The following is an 18,045-nucleotide window of genomic DNA, read 5'->3' as shown; positions in this document are numbered from 1 at the left end:
ATGTAATTTACTTTTTATTTTTGTTGCGTTTGTGATGTGCGTCACGAGTGCGTCACGAGGAATCAAGGGTTCAAATAAATAACAAAACCTCAAGTGTTTGACATACTTTGTATTGGATGATTTTTGTACAAACTGCAACTACTGAACTGAAAACTTAGTAAGGCAAAAATAATTTACTTTTTATTTTTCTTAAATTTTTTATGTGCGTCACGAGTGCGTCATGAGAAATCAAGGCTTCAAATGTTAGGAATTTTATACAAATTGTAACTGGTATTAACCTCAAAACTTCGAGAGACAAATACGAATTATTTTTATTACGTTTGTAACGTGCGTCATGAGTGCGTCACAAGAGATTAAGGATTAAACCAAACAAGAAACCTTGAAATGGTTGTACTACGAATTTAGAGATTTTTAACTGTGCAAACTGCTACTCGTGTCGAACTCGATGCTTAATAACGGAGCGAAGATTTATTTTAGTTACGCTTACGATGTGCGTCATGATTGCGTCACAAGGAACCAAGACTTAAATTAAAATAAAAAAAACCTTGCAACGGTTATATTGTCAGTTTAATACAAACTACAACTCCTGTCGAACTCAAAACTCGAACGTGAAACGAATATAATTTATTTTTGTTACTTTTGTACTGTGCGTCACGGGTGCGTCACAAGGAATCAAGAGTCAAATTAAATAAAAAAAAGCTTTCAATGGCTACATTAGAAATTTAATACAAACTAAAACTCGTGCCGAACTCAAAACTTAATCGTAAAATAAATATAATTTATTTTCGTTACATTTGCACTGTGCGTCACGAGTGCGTCACAAGGAACCTGAAGTCAAACCAAATAAAAAAACCTTGAAATGGTTGTATTATGAACTTAGACATCCTTAATACGAACTATTTTTATTACGTTCGTACTGTGCGTCATCAGTGCGTCAGGAGTGCGTCACGAGTGCGTCATGTGGAACCAAGACTCAAACTAAATAAAAAACCTTGAAATGGTTATATTATGACTTTAGAAACCTTCAATATAAACTATTTTTATTACGTTTGTACTGTGCGTCATCAGTGCGTCAGGAGTGCGTCACGAGTGCGTCATGTAGAAGCAAGAGTCAAACTAAATAAAAAACCTTGAAATGGTTATACTATGACTTTAGAAACCTTCAATATAAACTATTTTTATTACGTTTGTACTGTGCGTCATCTGTGCGTCGCGAGTGCGTCACAAGTGCGTCATGTAGAAGCAAGAGTCAAACTAAATAAAAAACCTTGAAATGGTTATACTATAACTTTAGAGGCCATTATTACAAATTATTTTCGTTACGTTTCTACTGTGCGTCACCAGTGCGTCACCAGTGCGTCAAGAGTGCGTCATCAGTGCGTCAAGAGTGCGTCATGAAGAACGAAAAATCAAACTAAACAAAAAGCCTTAGAAACCTTGAATAAAAACTATTTTTGTTACATTCGTCCTTTGCGTCACTAGTGCGTCATCAGTGCGTCACCAGTGCGTCACAACTAATCAAGAATTAAACCAAACAAAAAACCCAGAAATATTTGAACAGTGAACACTGCATCAGTTAATGGAATAATTAAAGCAAGAAATGTGACCGAAACATTTTGGCGGGAAAAAGCAATTCGAAAGATCGATGGCGCGCACTTCGAGATGATCGAGGAATGCTCGTTTAAAATGCGAGAATCGCGGAGAAGCGACGTCGAATGGTCGACCGCGTCCGAGGGAATTGGATTAAACAAACTGGATCAATTTGTGCCTTCGAACAGATTTTTCCGTCGAGGCACGGGGTGCGAATACGCTCCTCGCGTATTTTTATCGTTGTCTTCCAGCGAGTCCACGGAAAGTTTGGGAAAGTACCGAAATAGAAGAAGAATGTCTAAAAAAAATTAAGTTGGAGGTTAATGTTTCGATACTTCGAATAAGTGAAATGTGAAAGAGCAAGAGAACCGAAGAGCGTTACTATTTCTAAGCCACGTCCTTGAGGAGTGTTCATCTTGGAGGCTGGAGGTTGGCCGTGGCCGATTAATCGCGCACCAGGGCCTCTTCATTGTAGCAACAAACCCGAAGATGCTGGGAACACGGGCCGAAAATAAAGAGAGCTGTGATTCTCATCGATAAATAATCGTCTCGGAGATTATAGAGACCTGTGATACTTGAGGAACGGCATAGTGGAGTGAAGGACTTCGAGAAAGGAGCACGGAGCTGTAAGTTTTGGAGGAAGTTAGTATTTTTGGGGTTTAAGGGTGGAAGGGTATTTGGAAAGGTGACATAGTTTTTCAGGTTTGGGCTTTGTGGATTTTAGGGTTAATTTTTGCAGATTTTGGAGAGGGGGAATAGGTTGAGGGGTGAATAATTTGTGGTGAAGGGTAGGATAGTCTTTATGACACTCTTTTAATTAGGGTTGGAGTGTAGTATTTTAATATTTTAATATTTTAGTATTTCAATATTGCAGTCTTTCAATTTTTCAATCTTACCAAATTTTTGTATTTTTATGTTTTCATATTTTTGGACTTTTAGATTTTTGGGATTTTACATTTTTAGATTGTTACATTTTTATATTTTTACATTTTAAAATTTTTAAATTTTTATATTTTTATATTTTTATATTTTTACATTTTTACATTTTTACATTTTTAAATTTTTATATTTTTATATTTTCATATTTTTACATTTTTACATTTTTACATTTTTATATTTTTATATTTTTATAATTTTATAATTTCATATTTTAACATTTCAATATTTTAATTCGTCAACATTTTATTATTTTAACATTTAAAAATTTCAATATATTAATCTTTCAACATTTTATTATTTTTACATTTTAAAATTTCAATATGCCACAGGTTGTATTGTCAACTTCACTTTCAGTTCCACAAATTATTCATAACCATCATAAACAACGACATTTATCTTATTTAATAAATGTCCATAGTACAGAATTCAGTAGCAGTCACGTGAAAAGCAAAACAAAATGGCCGACACTTAAAATGGCAGGAACCTAACTTAACCTATCCTTGAACGCCACAAGCTTTGACCAAATCACATTAAGTACAATGCACGTACTATATACTAATGTCTTAACAATATACAGTAGTAGTCAGTACCCAATAAATTATATTTGTACCTTTAATTTTAAAAACGTAACAAATTTATAGTGGTCAAATACAGGGTGTCTCACAACTAGTGTAGGTCCCTGAAATGGGGGATAGCTGACATAATTGTGGCGCACAGGGGTGGAACATCAGATACGGTTCGACGAACGTTGTATATGTTACAGTAAAACGTATACAGGGTGCCTCACAACTAGTGTCCCTGAAATGAGGGGGAGCTGAATCCGAATAAGATTTCCCTTCGCAAAAATGGGGTTCGAAGCTTCGTTTTTGAATTATTAAGGAAAAACACGGACCAATCAGAGCGCGAGGATTACGCGCGCAGACGCGGGAGCGACAGCTTCGAGCCTAGCGGCTGCGTGCGCATCCTCGCGCCCTGGTCCGCGTTTTTCCTTAATAATTCAAAAACGAAGCTTCAAACCCCATTTCTGCAAAGGGAAATCTCATTCGGAATCAACTCCCCTCATTTCAGAGATGTGTCTTACATTGTGACCTACAGTTGTGGGCCACCCTGTAGTATCCATATATCTCGTATAACCCAAGCCGTATCCCACAGAGTCATAGGACAAAGAACAGAGTGCAGGATCCGTTCCACGAAGAGCACATTCAAGCGGTTCTCTCCAGGACAAGAAACAGAGCCTCGTGGAAATTCGACGTCCACTTGACCTCCTCGAGAGAATCTAATTTTAAGACATCTCGAGCCTCCTTCGACCTCTGTGATGATCAACGACCATGGCGCCAGGAGCAACGACCCTGAGCGTTCTGCTGCTTCTGACGATCACCGGCTGCACGACCGTCAACGTCTTCGACAAATCCTACTCCGAGACTCTGAAGGTTGTCAGGCTTCCGGGAGGCTACATGGAGCTGCTCCAGAAGGAGCACTGCTCGCATCAGCTCCTCAGACTCTCGTGCAGGTCCTTGAAGGCTTTTATCTTCGTCCTGGAAGCGGAGTACCTGTCGAACTTCACTCAGATTTGCGGGTACGAGTCGAAGAGGAAGAACACGACGCCAGGTAGCAGCTCTTACAGGAAGAGGTTGAAGGGGAACTATATTTATGAGGACGAGCAGCAGGTGGTGGATATCAGGAAGTCGCTGAATAGGAGGTAGGACATTTTTAATTGGGGATTTTTAGATTGTTTATAAATTTTGCATCTGGGAAATTTTGGGTCTAGGGAATTTTGGAACTAGAGAGATTTTGAATCTAGGGAATTTGGAAATTGGGAAATTTTTGAATTTAGGGAATTTTGAATCTGGGGAATTTTTGGTCTAGGGAATTTTGGAACTAGGGAGATTTTAAATCCGGGGAATTTTTGAATTTAGGAAATTTTGAATCTGGGAAATTTGGAATTCGAAGAGTTTCGAGTCTGAGAAATTTCGAATTAGGGGAATTTTGGATATGGGGGATTTGGGATTTGGGAAATTTTGGATTTGCGGCATTTAGAATTTAGAGAATTTGGGATTTGAATAATTGGGAATTGGGGAAATATGGAATTTGGGAAATTTTGGATTTGGGGAATTTCAGATCTAGGGATTTTTGTTCTAAGGAATTTTGGACCTGAGGAGTAGGAAATTTGGGGAATTGTGGATCTGGGGAATTTTGGATTTGGGAAATTTGGAATTTGAAGAATTTTGGATCTAGGAAATTTAGAATTGGGAATTTTGGATCTGAGGATTTATGGATATAGGGAATTTTTGTTCTAGGGAATTTTGGGTCTATGGAATTTGGGACTTGGAGAATTTTGTGATTTTTATATTTTGTACAAATCTTGTGATTATTATATGTCTTATGAATTTTGTAATTTTTATATTTTTTATAAATCTTGTGATTCTTATATTTTTTATGAATTTTGTGATTTTTACATTTTTTATGAATTGTGTGATTTTTATATTTTTTATGAATTGTGTGATTTTTATATTTTTTATGAATTTTATGATTTTTATATTTTTTATGAATTTTGTGATTTTTATATTTTTTATGAATTTTGTGATTTTTATTTTTTTTATGAATTTTGTGATTTTTATATTTTTTATGAACTTCGTGATTATTAGATCGTTAATGAATTTCAAGATTAATTTTGTCATACTTAAATTGTTTATGAATTTTGCAATTTTTACATCGTTTATAATTTTCAATATTAATTTTTTGATTTTCAGAAATGTTTCATAAAATTGTTATTGCGATATATGATCATATCTTCGGTAAAGTTCCGCGCAAAATAAGTACCTTCACCGACTTCTCCATAGACAGTTAATTTCCTCCCCTGCGTTCCGCGAGTGCAACCCCTTATTTACAAAGTTCATCGAGCTGTGGCCATAACGCGAGATGCACTGTGTCGGAAACGATTTCTCCTTCGGCGGGCATCGATCGTCGCTCAAAAGGCAATTAAAAACTTCGCGTACGCTTAGGTGGCTCACATCAAACGGCGATTTTGCGTGTCGAGATTCCGTTTCCACCCTCGAAGACACGCCGCCGTGCGTGGAACACAAAAGAGCCGAACTCCGATGACAAAGAAGGGTTGCGAGAGCTGTTTAATTTCGCTGAATTACGTTCGATTTCAACCGCGCGATTCTACTCCCCTCTCTATGTGAACTGTGACATTTGGCGGCGGCAATGGCGTGAATATAATATCGTGGTGTTGAGAAAAAAGGGAATACAGGAAGAATCGATTCGTGTATAAATATTTGATCCCTTGCATATTTTTATGAATAGCAAATAGATTGGTGGAAGATGAAATGGATTGAAACGGACTATTATGGAAAATTTTTGAGGTAAAAGGTGTTAGGTTATGTAACACTTGTTTTGAGAGAAAAGTTGAGAGAGATATGTAAGTTCAAATATAATTTAATTTAATTTTAATCCATTTTATTTTAATATAATTTTGAATATAATTTTACAGAAATATTGGGAGTATTAATATTGGATAAATATTGAGAATATTTTGTTAAGGAAAAATATGTTAAGTTGCACTTTGCTGTCAGAAAGAAGATTATGTTGTGAGAGATACATAAGTTCAAATATAATTTAATTTGATTTTAACCCATTTTATTTTAATATAATTTTGAATATAATTTTACAGAAATATTGGGAGTATTAATATTGGATAAATATTGAGAATATTTTGTTAAGGAAAAATATGTTAAGTTGCACTTTGCTGTCAGAAAGAAGATTATGTTGTGAGAGATACATAAGTTCATATATAATTTAATATAATTTTAACCCATTTTATTTTAGTATAATTTTGAATATAATTTTACAGAAATATTGGCAGTATTAATATTGGATAAATATTGAGAATATTTTGTTCAGGAAAAATATGTCAAGTTGCACTTTGCTGTCAGAAAGATTATGTTGTGAGAGATACAGAAGTTCAAATATAATTTATACTTGAATAATTTTGAATATAATTTTACACAAATATTGGGAATATTAATATTAGATAAATATTGGGCAAATTTTATCAAAATTTTGTTAAGGTAAAATGAGTTAAGTTATGTTGCATTTTGTTGTCAGAAAAATGGTTATATTAAGAGAGATACATAAGCTCATATATAATTTGTATTTGAACATAATTTTAAATATAATTTTACATAAATATTGGAGGTATTAATATTGGATAAATATTGGGCAAATTTTATCAAAATTTTCTTAAGGTAAAATGAGTTAAGTTGTGTTGCACTTTGTTGTGAAAAAAAAGGTTATGTTGAGAGGCATATGTAATTTATACTTGAACATAATTTTGAATATAACCTTACCTAAAGTATGCAGTATATAAAATTAAAAAATATACATATAATGATTAAAATTGGTCGGTAGTCGTCTTTATTATGACTTTGTATCTCACAACGTAGCGGTAGAAATGATTTTTTAGTTCTGTGGTCACTTGTAATCGAATATTCTGTGCTCTCTGTTCTTTTTTGCGGATGTCTCGTGGGTGACTCATGTTACCACGGTCGGTGATTGTGTCGAAATGTGACGAAAAACGAAAGCAACGAACTTACGCCATAATCATCTTATTACCATAATCAATTATAAACCCTACTTCCATTACCACTATTCAACATTAAATTAAAACATTAAAATTCAATAACTATTTACTGTAAACAATTTTAACTTTATTAACACTTCTTGCTGTGCTGAAAAACAACTTTATATAAAGAAATGACTAAAAATGAATTTTTGTGATGTGCACAATTTTTCTTAAATTTTTCTCACATCTTAAAAAACAATTTTATGTAAAAAAAAAAATATTAAAAATCTTTATGACTTGCAAAATTTTCAGTAAATTTTTCTCAAATCTTGAAAAACAATTCCATGTAAAAAAAATGACTAAAAATCATTACTTGTGATATATAAAATTCTTATTAAATCTTCTCATACATATATAAACAAAATATTGAACATTGCAGTATTTATGAAACATACATTTCAAAAACTTGTTCTCAAAATTTTATAATAAGATCAGAAATGTAACAAGGTTAAATTAAATTCAATAGTAGTGTAAAATGATTTAGTTTAAACCAGTGATAATTTATTAATTCCTAAATATACAGTCCCTTTCAATTATTTCTCGTTAACCCGGATAAAAACTCCCGAAACTGCAACCTTCACGTCAGAGCGAATTCCCGGTGTGGGTGAAATGTTATTTCACTTTTATTTCCGGCGAAGGGGGCGAAGCGATAAAATCGTCGAGAACAGGGAAGCGACCCCATGTTTAAAGGGTTGAAAATCGAAACTCCAGCATTGTTCCCCGTCGCAGACCACTTTCGATGCGCTACGTGCAAACGTAATCATCGCGATCTGAAAACAATCTCTATTCTTTTTTCTCCTTTGTTCTTGGGGTGCACTCTATGAAAGTGTAATGGCGGACGTTGTATTTAATCGACGATGGTGCGTGCAAAGGCTGATCGATACGATCTTCGTTGCTCGGTTTGCGGTCGCTGAAATGATGACTAGGATGGTTGCGATGCTTATCGGGATTAAGGTGAATTTATGGAGGTGTCGGTGAATTAAAATATTAAGGATTTATGGGAGATTATAGATATGGGGAAGGTGGGGTTTGGAGGAGGTGGGATTTGGGGAATTTGGTATTTGGGGATTTGGGATTTGGGAAATTTGGGATTTGGGGAATTTGGAATTTGGGGAATTTGGGATTTGAGGAATTTGGGATTTGGGGAATTTGGGAATTGGAGAAGGTGGAATTTGGAAAAGGTGGAATTTGGGGAATTTGGGATTTGAGGAATTTGGGATTTGAGGAATTTGGGATTTGGGGAATTTGGGAATTGGAGAAGGTGGAATTTGGAAAAGGTGGAATTTGGGGAATTTGGGATTTGGGGAATTTAGAATTTGGGGAATTTGGGAATTGGAGAAGGTGGAATTTGGGGAATTTGGGATTTGGGGAATTTGGAATTTGGAATTTGGGGAATTTGGGATTTGGGGAATTTGGGATTTGGGGAAATTGGGATTTGGGGAATTTGGTATTTGGGGAATTTGGGATTTGGGAAATTTGGGATTTGGGAAATTTGGGACTTGGGGAATTTGGAATCTGGGGGATTTGGGGAATTTGGAATTTGGGGAATTTGGAATCTAGGAAATTTTGGATTCGGGAATTTGGAATCTAGGGAATTTTTGATCTAGGGAATTTGGAATTTAGAAACAATGATATCCAGCAGAATATTTTATATCATATTTTGAAATTTGTCATCCGACATTATTTCAGTCTGTTTATTTATAGAAAGATTTAAAGGAGACTCGTGCAGATGAATATTTACTATCGTGGCTATTTTTATATTGTTCTGTTTAGATGTTCCGGACAAGTCCATTGTCGTTACAACTTCCCCACTGATCATGCAGGCACTGTCCAATGGTATCCAGCCACTTTGCGAATAAAATATGCCTGTATACCTGGTAAGCTATCAATTATCATTCATTTATTCAAATCCGCCTTTACTAATTTGACAATTTGAAACTTTAAGGATTTTGAAATTTACAAGTTTAGGGATTTGCAAGTTTAATAAATTAATGGTTGACGTATTTGGAGAATTTTTAAATTTGTACATTTAAAAATTTTTGAATTTGAAAAATTAATTTTGAACTTGAAAAATTTATTTTGAATTTGAAAAATTATTTTTGAACTTGAAAAATGTATTTTCAATTTGAAAAATTATTTTTGATCTTGAAAAATTTATTTTGAATTTGAAAAATTATTTTTGAATTTGAAAAATGTATTTTCAATTTGAAAAATTATTTTTGATCTTGAAAAATTTATTTTGAATTCGAAAAATTATTTTTGAACTTGAAAAATGTATTTTCAAGTTGAAAAATTATTTTGATCTTGAAAAATTTATTTTGAATTCGAAAAATTATTTTTGAACTTGAAAAATGTATTTTCAATTTGAAAAATTATTTTGATCTTGAAAAATTTATTTTGAATTCGAAAAATTATTTTTGAACTTGAAAAATGTATTTTCAATTTGAAAAATTATTTTTGAACTTGAAAAATTTATTTTAAATTTGAAAATTTACGAAAATTGAAGATCTTAAGATTTCACCATAGTTACCTAATTCCCCATTACTAATAATTATTCATTTTTAACTTATGACTTCCTGAAATGATAATAATCCCAAAATAATACAACAGAGAGATAAATCTCCATTCCACAGATTAACTGCCACCTATACAATACACGATCAGAGCAAGAGCAAAAACAGCCCCTCCGATGCCCTACAACCCCTCCTAGTTATAGTACCACCCCTTCCAGGTGTAGTTCCACCCCTCCGTCAGAAAGTGGGGCAAGGACACTCTCCCGGGCCGAATGTCACATAATGGAGGCCAGAGTCACACTCGAAATCGACAAATGGACCGAAACGGATGCAGATGTTGATCCGCCTCGTTATGACGGGAAAAGTGTCCTTCCTCCGCGTTTCTACCGCGAACAATACCATTGGGACTCGTCATCGGGGGTGGTAATTCTATCGAACCGGGGAAAATTACATTTTCTACCCTTGCTCTTCTTTTTCCTCGGTGGAACTCGATTATTCGTTTTCCTGCTGGGGGTGAAAACTTTAGAACGTTATTTAGAAACATGGGTAGTCTTGTTATTTATGTGATGGAGATTGGAAGGGGGAGGATATTTTGGTATATAGCTTTTGAAGTTATTGGAAGTTGCATTGGAAGATTCAGTAAATTGTGCACTGAGTTTCAGTTTAATAAATTAGAGTTATAGATTTTCAGATTTTTCCTAAATTCAAAATTCCCTAGATTCAAAATTCCCTAGATTTCAAATTCCCCAAATCCCAAATTCCCCATATTCCAAATTCCCCAAATTCCAAATTCCCCAAATCCCAAATTCCCCAAATCCCAAATTCCCCAGATTCCAAATTCCCCAAATTCCAAATTCCCCAAATCCCAAATTCCCCAAATCCCAAATTCCCCAAATCCCAAATTCCCCAAATCCCAAATTCCCCAAATCCCAAATTCCCCAAATTCCAAATTCCCCAAATCCCAAATCCCCCAAATTCCCCAAATCCCAAATTCCTCAGATTCCAAATTTCCCAAATCCCAAATTCTCCAAATACCAAATTCCCCAAATCCCAAATTCCCCAAATCCCAAATTTCCCAAATCCCAAATTCCCCAAATCCCAAATTCCCCAAATCCCAATTCCCCAAATCCCAAATTCCCCAAATCCCAAATTCCCCAAATCCCAAATTCCCCAAATTCCAAATTCCCCAAATCCCAAATTCCCAAATTCCCCAAATCCCAAATTCCCCAAATCCCAAATTCCCCAAATCCCAAATTCCCCAAATCCCAAATTCCCCAAATCCCAAATTCCCCAAATCCCAAATTCCCCAAATCCCAAATTCCCCAAATCCCAAATTCCCCAAATCCCAAATTCCCCAAATCCCAAATTCCCCAAATCCCAAATTCCCCAAATCTCACCTTCCCCACATCCAAAATTCCCCAAATTCCACCTTCTCCAAATCCCACCTTCCCAAAATCCCATATTCCCCAGATCCAAAAATCCCCAAATTCAAAATTCCCCAATTCCAAAATTCTTCACCAATTACCAACACACTCAGTAATAATTTTTTTCAATTTTCCTAAAATAATTTTTTCATGTACGACATACTTATAGCCACGATGCAATTTTAGGGATTATCAAGTTTAGTCAGTGCAAATAATATTTGATTTATGCATTAAGAAAACAGTCGTTTTAGTCTCATGTTTGGACCGTTTCAGAGACTGCGGTCAGAAGATTCTGCAACGAGGAGGTGAAAGTGGTACCAGGCGAAGGTGGTTTCATCAAATCACCAGGATACCCGTTATATTATCCTGGTGAGAATACATGTGGATGGACCTTCAGGTCGGCTCCTGACCACAGGATCCTCCTTACCTTCCACGACCTGGATATACGGGGTGAGTATCGATCCGTGAAAGCCCCTTAACGATATCCGTCCGAGTAATTAACTTGAAATTGATGAAGAAATAATGAGCCCGTAGTTCCTATACTACCATGTCCTACATTCCCAAACTTCTTGTATTTCCATATAGCTGGATTTAGTTCTCAAGTTCCATGTTTCTCAAGGAATGTCAGATAAAAATCCCTAGATTAAAATCTGGATTTAACTAAATTATAAAATTTCCTATTATCTTCACTCGAAAATCCCTAGATCCAAATCTGATTTTTATCAAATTCCAAACTTTACAAATACCTCTGACATAAATTCCCTAGATCCGAATTTCATTGTTCCCAAATTCCAAGATTTCCAAATACCTGCGTTAAATATTCCCTCGATCCAAATCTCAATTTCCTCAAATTCCAGAGTTTCCTATTATCTTCACCCGAAAATCCCTAGATCCAAGTCTCATTTTTCCCCTATTCCAAGATTTCCAAACACCTGTGCTATAAATTCCCTAAACCCAAATTTTAATTTCTTCAAATTCCAAATTTGCCAGTTATCACCTTTCAAAAATTCCCTAGACCCAAGTCTCGACGTCCCTGAATTCCAAATTTTATAAAAGCACCTCCTCTCAAAAATTCCCTAGACCCAAATCTCAAAATCCCCAAACTCCAAGATTTCCAAATACCTCTGCTATAAATTCCCTAGACCCAAATTTTTATTTCCCCAAATTCCAAATTTACCAGTTATCTCCACCCAAAAATTCCCTAGATCCAAATCTCGACGTCCCTGAATTCCAAATTTTATAAAAGTACCTCCTCTCAAAAATTCCCTAGACCCAAATCTCAATTCCAAATTTCCCAAATATCCCTACCCAAAAATCCCTAGATCTCAATTACACTTTACCAAACCTTGTAGACCGTAATAAAAAACTAGTTACACAAACATCCTGACCTTCCCAACATAAAAAATATCAATTTTCTCAATATCTCAAACACGACCTTCAGCCTTGACTACAACTACAAGCTGTTACATGACTGCACGTATTTGTTTCAGGCGCAGAGTCGGACGGAAGTTGCGTGGACGTCGTCCGCGTGCGTGAAAAGGGCAGAACTCTGTTCGAGCATTGCGGCACAGCGGCCGGTGTGAAAATTATCTCGAACTCGAACGTGATCACGCTAGACCTGATCGTATCAAACTCGAACGTGATCACCGCCCGAGGATTCTTCCTGCAATATCAAGGTCAGAGTTAGCCCCGAGGTCGCTCGTTCACGGTCTCGTTCTTCCTGATAATCGACACTCGACGTGATCGATGGAACACGAGACGATTGCGCAACCAATTTCTGACGTACAGAAATAACGTACGCGGGATTATTTTCACAACTGTTCCGAACCGTCACTCGACACGCGTCCTCACTTTCGAACACGCTCCGGGGATCTCTACGCTACCGATGATGTTACTGCGTTTGCGGTGACGTAACATGCTCTTGGGTGTGTGGGTGATCTAGTATTCATAGTGGAATACATTGTTTGGGGATTTTTGGTAATTGTTGGGAAAGATGAATTAGTGGGAAGAGAAAAGAGGAAATTGTTTGAGGCACTTTTGGGGAATTTTGTATCTGGGAAATTTGGGATTTGGGGAATTTGTGGGATATGGAGAATTTGGGGTATAGGGAATTTTGGGATACAGAGAATTTGGGGTATAGGGAATTTTGGGATCTGAGAAATTTTGTATCTAGGGAGTTTTGCATCTGGAGGATTTGGGATTTGGGGAATTTTGGGATATAGAGAATTTGGTGCCTAGAGAATTTTGGGATATTGAGAATTTGGGGCTCAGAGAATTTTGGGATTTGGAGAATGTGGGACCTAGGGAAATTTGGAATTTGGAGAGTGTGGAACCTAGGAAATTTTGGGATTTGAAGAATGTGGAACCTAAGGAAATTTGGAATTTGGAGAATGTGGGACCTAGGGAAATTTGGAATTTGGAGAGTGTGGAACCTAGGGAATTTTGGAATTTGAAGAATGTGGAACCTAGGGAAATTTGGAATTTGGAGAATGTGGGATCTAGGGAAATTTGGGAGTTGAAGAATGTGGGACCTAGAGAATTTTGGAATTTGGGGATTTTTGAATTGAAGGAATTGTGGAAATTGGGGGATTGGAGAATTTAGGGATTTACTAGGAACTTGGGGATTAGGGAATTCGGGGATTTTGATTTGGGGAATTTTTGAATGTTGCAATATGCAAAATTTGAAAACTTGAAAAATCCTAAATTTGTAAATTTGTAACCTTGAAAATTTAGAAATTTATATGACCTTGAAACTCAACCTTGAAAATGTAAAAATTGATGTGACCTTGCAATGTAACCTTGAAAACTTGAAAATTAAAAGATTTGTGTCTACATCTAATTGCGATGTGTACGAATATTATTATTATTATTAAACATTTATCTAAAACATGATGCGCACAATGTTTTAACAATAAAAGTAAGAGAGACATCCGTGAACAAAGTCTTAACATGAACGTGGCATTTCAGTTCTGGGCTGTCCGGATATATCCACGCCGAACGGAAGTTACGTATTGAATGGCACCCTGACCTCGAGGACGTTTCTCTGCAAATTGGGCAGCGTGTTCCCTGACAGTAACGAAAGGATAAGAACACTTCAGTGCAAGAACGGGAAATGGAACGAGAGTGTCGTCAGTATACCTAGTTGCAAAGGTACGTTTATTTTTATTTTTGTTATTAAGTATCTTTAATAAGCATCTTTGTAAATTTAGTAGATTAGTAATTTAATTTAGAAAGAGATAAAAATTCATATTTATGTAAAATACGACCCTTGATTATTTTTTGTGATTAGTCAAGGGGTAAGAAATTATTGTTTTACTGTATTGTAAATTATATTTTATATGATTTTGTAGAATTTTGTTGTAATTTTTAATCAATTTTTAATAATTATGTTTTGTATCATTTTTGTCTGATTTTTACATAATTATATTTCATACAAGTTTTATAATTTTATATTATTTTTGCATTATTATGTTTTATACAATTTTATATAATTTTTTATCAAGTCTGATTTACTATATTTTTACTGTATATGACGTCATACTACCCTTTAGAAGTCCCCTTATTAACAAGGTCAATTACATCCGCCATCTTGCAAATATACTTGCCAAACCATTACATCCGCCATTTTGCCAAAATAATTATAACACAAAACAGAAAAATATTCTATTTCCCTAAAATATATTCAAAAGAGAATTCTTCAAATATTAATCCATTCACTCCACCAAAATAACATTTACCATAAACACCACAAGCTCGCATAAAATGCCTCACCCTCCAAGCTAATCATTCAATCAATAAATCACCAAAAGTCCAAAGACGTGCAGCATTAATCCAATTATAATTCACTCACCACAACAGAAGCAACACAACTCTAATGAAATATTATCAATAAACCACAAGATAAAATTTAAAAAAGAAAGTGAGGTAATGAAAGATAAATAATTAAATATAAGTAGACGAGGCACCGTAGTTTATCGTTACGGTCCTCACGGGTGTCCCGGGAACCCATGGCTGCCCATCGCGTTCGAAAGGGGGAAATCCCGTGGTGGGGATATTCTGAACCAGTGAAAAGGTGGACGAGGGGTTGGTGGGGCAGAAAGAAAAAGACGGAGGGAAAGAATCTTGGGGAGAAGTATTCGTAGAGGCACCATACACCGGTAGCGTCGCACACGTAACGACGCCAGTCGTCTCGACGCCACGTGTCCTCCGGAAGAAAATCCTCGGAAAAATCAATTTACCGTGCGAATCGGCTCTATGGTGAATCTTACTACAGTGACGATCAATACTTCCGCTCGATACACTCTTTTGGAACAACATAACCAGGTAAATTAGTTGCCTTTTATTTTCAGTTTTTACTTTTAGGTTAGAGGGGGACATTTTAGTGAAACCATTTTGACACATGAAATTTTAAGTGTTGTGAACTGAAGTATTATTATTTTTTACTTGAGGCTTTACTCAAATTATTTGCTTTAAATATGAAGTTTTTCAAATATAGTGAATTGAATGGATATCTTTTTTACTAGAGATGAATATTTTAGTCAAATTGTTTGCTTTAATGAAACATGAAGTTTTTCATATATTACTACTGAATTGAGTGGGTATCGTTCTTTTTAATGGACTTGAATAAATTATTTAATTTAACAGAATACGTTTTTTTGAATATTGTGTTGTAACTGAATTTCTGAAGTGAGGTATTACTACTTTACTACAGTTGAATATTTTATTCAAATCATTTAACCTAACAAAAAATATTTTTTTTTAAATATTATGTCATAATTGAATTTCTGAAGTGAGGTATTATTTTTTTTATTAGACTTGAATATTTTATTTAAATTATTTGTTTTAATAAATTTCTGTGTCTATGTATACCATTAAATAATCCATTAAGTTAATTTGAACACAAAATACGTCTTCCATTATTCCATAAAAAAATTGAATCTAAAACATTCTTTATCTTGTTCTAAAAAATTTTAATTAAAATTATATCACAATGTGGCCTTCAGTATAATTAAATATGCAAATGTACAGATGTCACAAGCTAATAACAACTAATTGCAATTCAAAATACACATTACAATATTATAATACTATAAACAATACCAATAACATAATTATCATCAAGGTAAACAGTAATATGTTACGTCAAAAAGTCCCATTCACAAAAAAGTTAAGAGATTACAAAAATAGCGTCATTTAAGATTCACTGACGAGGGTCTCCGTCCAACAGTGATTATGCTTATCACACTCTTTTTCTTCCATTCAAAATGTCTCTTTTCATCCGTGTACGATCTTGTGCAACTCGATTGATAGAACGATCGACCCCGGGTCAATGAGAAGCGATCTTCCGCTCGAACCTTCGTACTCAAGCGGAATGTTGAATTAATTAACGTCTCTCAGAGTCATTCTTTTCGTCGTCATCGCTTCTTGAGGACATACTCAGACAATTATTAATTGCCCTCGTTCAATCGCGTTAGTGGGTTGTTATCTTTTCGTGATGGCCTCGGAGGGCACCATTTTGTACCCTCAAGGCGGGAATTTTAAATTCGATATCGCGATTTTTGAATATTTTTTAGAGAATCAAGATAATTTTTTGTTTTTAATTAAAATTATGATTGTTATTAGGTACCTGACGTTCATTTGCGAATTTTAGAAATTGAAAACGGCGGGATATTTGAAAAATTACTGCGTCGTTTAAATATATAAAAATTAATATTTTTGAGTTTAGAGAAAATTGTGAATATTTCTCAGAGCATCATAATTTTTGGTTTCTAATTGAAACTGTGGTTGTTGTTAAGTGTCTTAGCTTGATTTAGTAATTTGACAAATTGAAAATGGCGGGAAATTTGCAAAATTACAGATTTGTTTAAAAATATAGAGATTAATATTTTTGGATTTTAGAATAATTCTCAAAGCATCATAAGTGTTGGTTTCTAATTAAAATTATGATTGTTATTAAGTACCTTAGCTAGATTTGATAATTTGACAAATTGAAAATGGCGCGAAATTTGAAAAATTAAAAATCAAATTCGAAACTTCCCAAGGACATTCCAATCTAAAAATACAGAACTTTCAAATCCATTATCAAGCACATCAAACAAAACAACCTTATCAGTTTCAAGTGGCGACAATATCTAACTAGAAGTTACATAATATTTGTCTTGTGCGTTGTTATCGAACTGCGCAGGCGTTATCGAAAGATCCTGAAAATCGATCGATCCGTACGATACAGTCCCGTTAATTTGGCCGGTTACCGTGAATGAGAACGAGCAAAGAAAACGGAACAACAGCTGCGTTGCGAAATGAAAAGATCCGCCGTCGGTAAAAAAATTGCCCGAATCCTCCGGTGGCTTTTCACGCCCCGGACAAAGGGGCAGCCCCGGGAAGAATGTGTCTCCCGGGCTCTTTGTGCGTCTCTCCATTTATCCTGATAATAACCCGCTCAGTAGAACTTCTTTGGAGCGGAACATCGAGAAGTTTTCTCGTCGAGCTTTCACCTACTGCGAGAAAAATGGCGACTCGCGAGATTATCGCCTTCCTTCCGTGACAGAATTCTGCAACTTTTGCATCCAATACCGGTTTCGATATCGCGATCAAAAGTTTCGTGTACCCTTGTAATTTATTTCAGGTGAAAATATCACGACTGGATACTTTTAAATTTATCAACATATAAATATTACTTTTTATTGCAATAAAAGTTATTAACAATTTTTAGAAGTTACATAAAAGAGATACAACAGTACAGTTCGAAAACATAGTTGTACAAACACTTCAGTTGTTATCAAGTTTCTTTAGACTGCAACATGACAGAAGTACCAGAAAGATAAGTACATATTTGTTCATGATCTCACTGTTATAATTTTAAAATACATTAATAATAATGTAACCTAACAACACATAACAGCTATCAAAGTACTAAGATTAATTATTCGTTTACGAGAAATGGGAGTATCAGCGT

At 35.0% G+C, this 18,045-nt stretch overlaps 1 protein-coding gene and 1 long non-coding RNA gene across 5 annotated transcripts in view; one reads left to right on the top strand and one right to left on the bottom strand.

Moving 5' to 3' along the window:
• Window positions 1-541: 541 nt before the first annotated feature.
• On the bottom strand, window positions 542-15,565 carry LOC105662268 (uncharacterized). Of its 3 annotated transcripts, none has more exons than XR_013039859.1 (2): window positions 14,941-15,565; window positions 542-2,082 (listed from the first exon to the last, which is right to left on the bottom strand). It is a non-coding gene; the product is annotated as an uncharacterized LOC105662268 (long non-coding RNA). The 3 variants fall into 3 exon arrangements; XR_013039860.1 differs by lacking the exon at window positions 14,941-15,565 and adding an exon at window positions 6,879-7,205; XR_013039861.1 differs by lacking the exon at window positions 14,941-15,565 and adding an exon at window positions 5,350-5,942.
• Window positions 2,056-18,045, top strand: part of LOC100874876 (mannan-binding lectin serine protease 2) — a 40,645-nt gene continuing 24,655 nt past the window's right edge. Inside the window, exons 1-6 of one of the 2 annotated variants that reach the window (XM_076537148.1) lie at window positions 2,056-2,216; window positions 3,682-4,228; window positions 8,927-9,030; window positions 11,364-11,540; window positions 12,581-12,766; window positions 14,058-14,240. In XM_076537148.1, coding sequence (XP_076393263.1) covers window positions 3,858-4,228; window positions 8,927-9,030; window positions 11,364-11,540; window positions 12,581-12,766; window positions 14,058-14,240 — 1,021 coding nt within the window. In that variant the 5' untranslated portion in view covers window positions 2,056-2,216; window positions 3,682-3,857. The remainder of the gene's footprint in view (window positions 2,217-3,681; window positions 4,229-8,926; window positions 9,031-11,363; window positions 11,541-12,580; window positions 12,767-14,057; window positions 14,241-18,045) is intronic. The other variant, XM_003699461.3, reaches the window with a different exon arrangement.

This window comes from Megachile rotundata, chromosome 11, assembly GCF_050947335.1.
Source record: "Megachile rotundata isolate GNS110a chromosome 11, iyMegRotu1, whole genome shotgun sequence".
Classification (NCBI taxonomy): Eukaryota; Metazoa; Arthropoda; class Insecta; order Hymenoptera; family Megachilidae; genus Megachile; species Megachile rotundata.
The sequence above is the reverse complement of the archived record's forward strand: the minus strand, read 5'-3'. Positions and strand labels throughout refer to the sequence as shown.